Source organism: Parasteatoda tepidariorum, unplaced genomic scaffold, assembly GCF_043381705.1.
Source record: "Parasteatoda tepidariorum isolate YZ-2023 unplaced genomic scaffold, CAS_Ptep_4.0 HiC_scaffold_2597, whole genome shotgun sequence".
NCBI classification, from domain to species: Eukaryota; Metazoa; Arthropoda; class Arachnida; order Araneae; family Theridiidae; genus Parasteatoda; species Parasteatoda tepidariorum.
In genome coordinates this window covers 1-2,260 of record NW_027261578.1, presented here as the reverse complement: position 1 = coordinate 2,260, position 2,260 = coordinate 1, and the positions used below count along the sequence as shown (strand labels likewise).

The 2,260-nt window shown below is 30.4% G+C and overlaps 1 protein-coding gene across 1 annotated transcript in view; it reads left to right on the top strand.

Annotated features, from left to right (window-relative positions):
• The window catches only part of LOC122273160 (autophagy-related protein 2 homolog A), a gene marked incomplete at its 5' end in the record, with an annotated part of 5,258 nt that extends 3,129 nt beyond the window's left edge, over positions 1 to 2,129 (top strand). The window contains 1 exon segment of the mRNA XM_043057228.2: positions 1,129 to 2,129. Within this exon segment, the coding sequence (XP_042913162.2) occupies positions 1,129 to 1,359 (231 nt within the window).
• Between the last annotated feature and the right edge of the window lie 131 nt (positions 2,130 to 2,260).

Sequence of the window (2,260 nt, the reverse complement as noted above, 5' to 3'; positions counted from 1 at the left end):
TTTAAAACAAAACTTACAACAGTTACTTTTCTCAACAACTGAAATTTAGAATAGTGTGATTTAGAAAAATCTGTGAACTGTTTGCAATTTCAAATTAATATTGAAATGTACAGGTTTAGAATTTTCTACAGTGAAAAGTTTTCGGAACTTCAGTATTCAAAAAAGTATACAAAAACTAGACGTTAAGAACGTATCCAATGAACGAGCAAAGCGAGCATTGGATTGCGAAGCAATCCGAAATGAACTGTGAAAGCAGTTCCGGGGGTTGGTGAGCGCCAGCGAGCAGGGGGCGAAGCCTCCTAGTTATTAAATAAAATATTAAAAAATACTTACTAAAAATTACTTTTTGCATGGAATTATCTTTGGATAAACGAATTTTATAACTGTGTGCAAAACTTTTTTCCATTTGTAAAATATTCTCGAGATAATGCAAAATACGCAAAGAGTAAAATTAGCATTAAGGGGTCCGAATTTTGGTCTTCTCTCCTGACCAAACTATTAGGATTGGGTGATGTTTTTTTAGGAGTCAGAAATCTGAATCAGTCAAAAAAAAAAAGGGTATGTATGTTCAGAGAAGTACTTAGCTTGTTCCTGATTTCGTAACTTAAAATATCGTCTGCACTAATTAATTAGCATATTTTAGGTCACCCCCTCGAGCCATTGAGAGTGAGTTTTAGACTGGTTATTCAGGGTGGTCTTTTTTCACACTGTAACCTGATCCTTTTGAAATTTAATATATGTTTATGAACCAGAACTTCAGACATTATAGAACTTCCCCAGTTACTATGGAGTGCAGGCAAATTTAGTGTAATTTTGGTGAGCTTTGAAATAATATCGAATCTTCCCTTCTTATTTTTGAAATCTCCATCATTTATAGTTTCTGCTGCTTTTCTACATGAGATGTGAAGAACCTTATTTGGTATTGCCCAAGGAAACAGTATTTTAAGCAATATTTATTTTATGTAGTATTAACGTATTTTCTTGCATGTGTGATTATGTGAATAGCTACCACAAATAGGATACAAAAATAAGTTATACAAAAAATAACCTATGATATGTTACTGAGATCTCTTTCCAATATTGACGTCTCTCTTCTCAACATACAATTTATATTAATTTTATTTTCAGGGCATAGGAAATACTGCTCATACATTTTATCAAGCTGCCTACACTGAACACGAACACAAAGGCTTTCTTGGTGCTGTTGGAGGATCCCTCCGCCAAATGCCACGCTTACTTTTACAGCCAATTATTTTAGGTGGAGAAGCAACTCATTCTGTCTTAGGGGGTATTCGACACCAACTTGTTCCAGATGCCCACCAAGAAGATATACATAAATGGAGGACAAAAAATAGCTAATATTTGCTTCCATAGACTTTGTTTTTTTGTCAGATGCATGTGTTCATCACCCAATCTGAAATTATAGGACAAACAAAACCAAATATATTTTGATGTGATTTTTGGGAGTTAACTTCTTAAGACTTATTAAATGTCTTTTAAAATATATTGAATTCAGTTAAGAACTCTTTCATTTCAACTTATCAATTTTCAATATCTTAATTAATTAAAATGTACCTGAAGTTGTCTATTTCTTGTGTAAACGAAAGGGTAATATCGAATAATATTATTTTATAATGTGATATTTTCAGATAAATAATTTTCTTATAAATATTGAATGCTAATTCAGTGCTCTCTGAAACTGAATTTTAAATTTAGTTTGTTTTCATGCCATATAAAATGATACAATAGGCTCGTTTTAAAATTATATTTTTGTTTAGTGTGTTTTTTTTAAATCAAAATAATACATATTTAATAGATTACATCTATATCTTCTTATTAATGTATTGTGATTTTAATGCAATCAATAAATGTGTGAGACAAGATGTTGGAATGATTCAGTAGGTTATTTGATTTGAAGCTAGAAGCAAATATTAAATATCTGCACCTATCTGTAGAACAAATAAATGAAATCTTTATTATTATTTTTCACTATTTGTTGAAAGCAACTTATGTTATTATTAAGGTTTTAAATTTCTCTGAAATGCCCCAAATTATTTTGATATCATAAATGGCATCGGTTTTCCGTGTATAATATTTAACTTAATAAAATTGAACTTTTAAAAAAAAAATGTAAAGCAAGTTTTTGAACTAAGAATGATATACAGTAGAACCCGTTTAAGAAGTTTTTCAAGGGAGTGGAAAGAAACGACTTATTAAACGGGAAAACTTATCAAACGGTGAAACTTAAAAACACATTAAT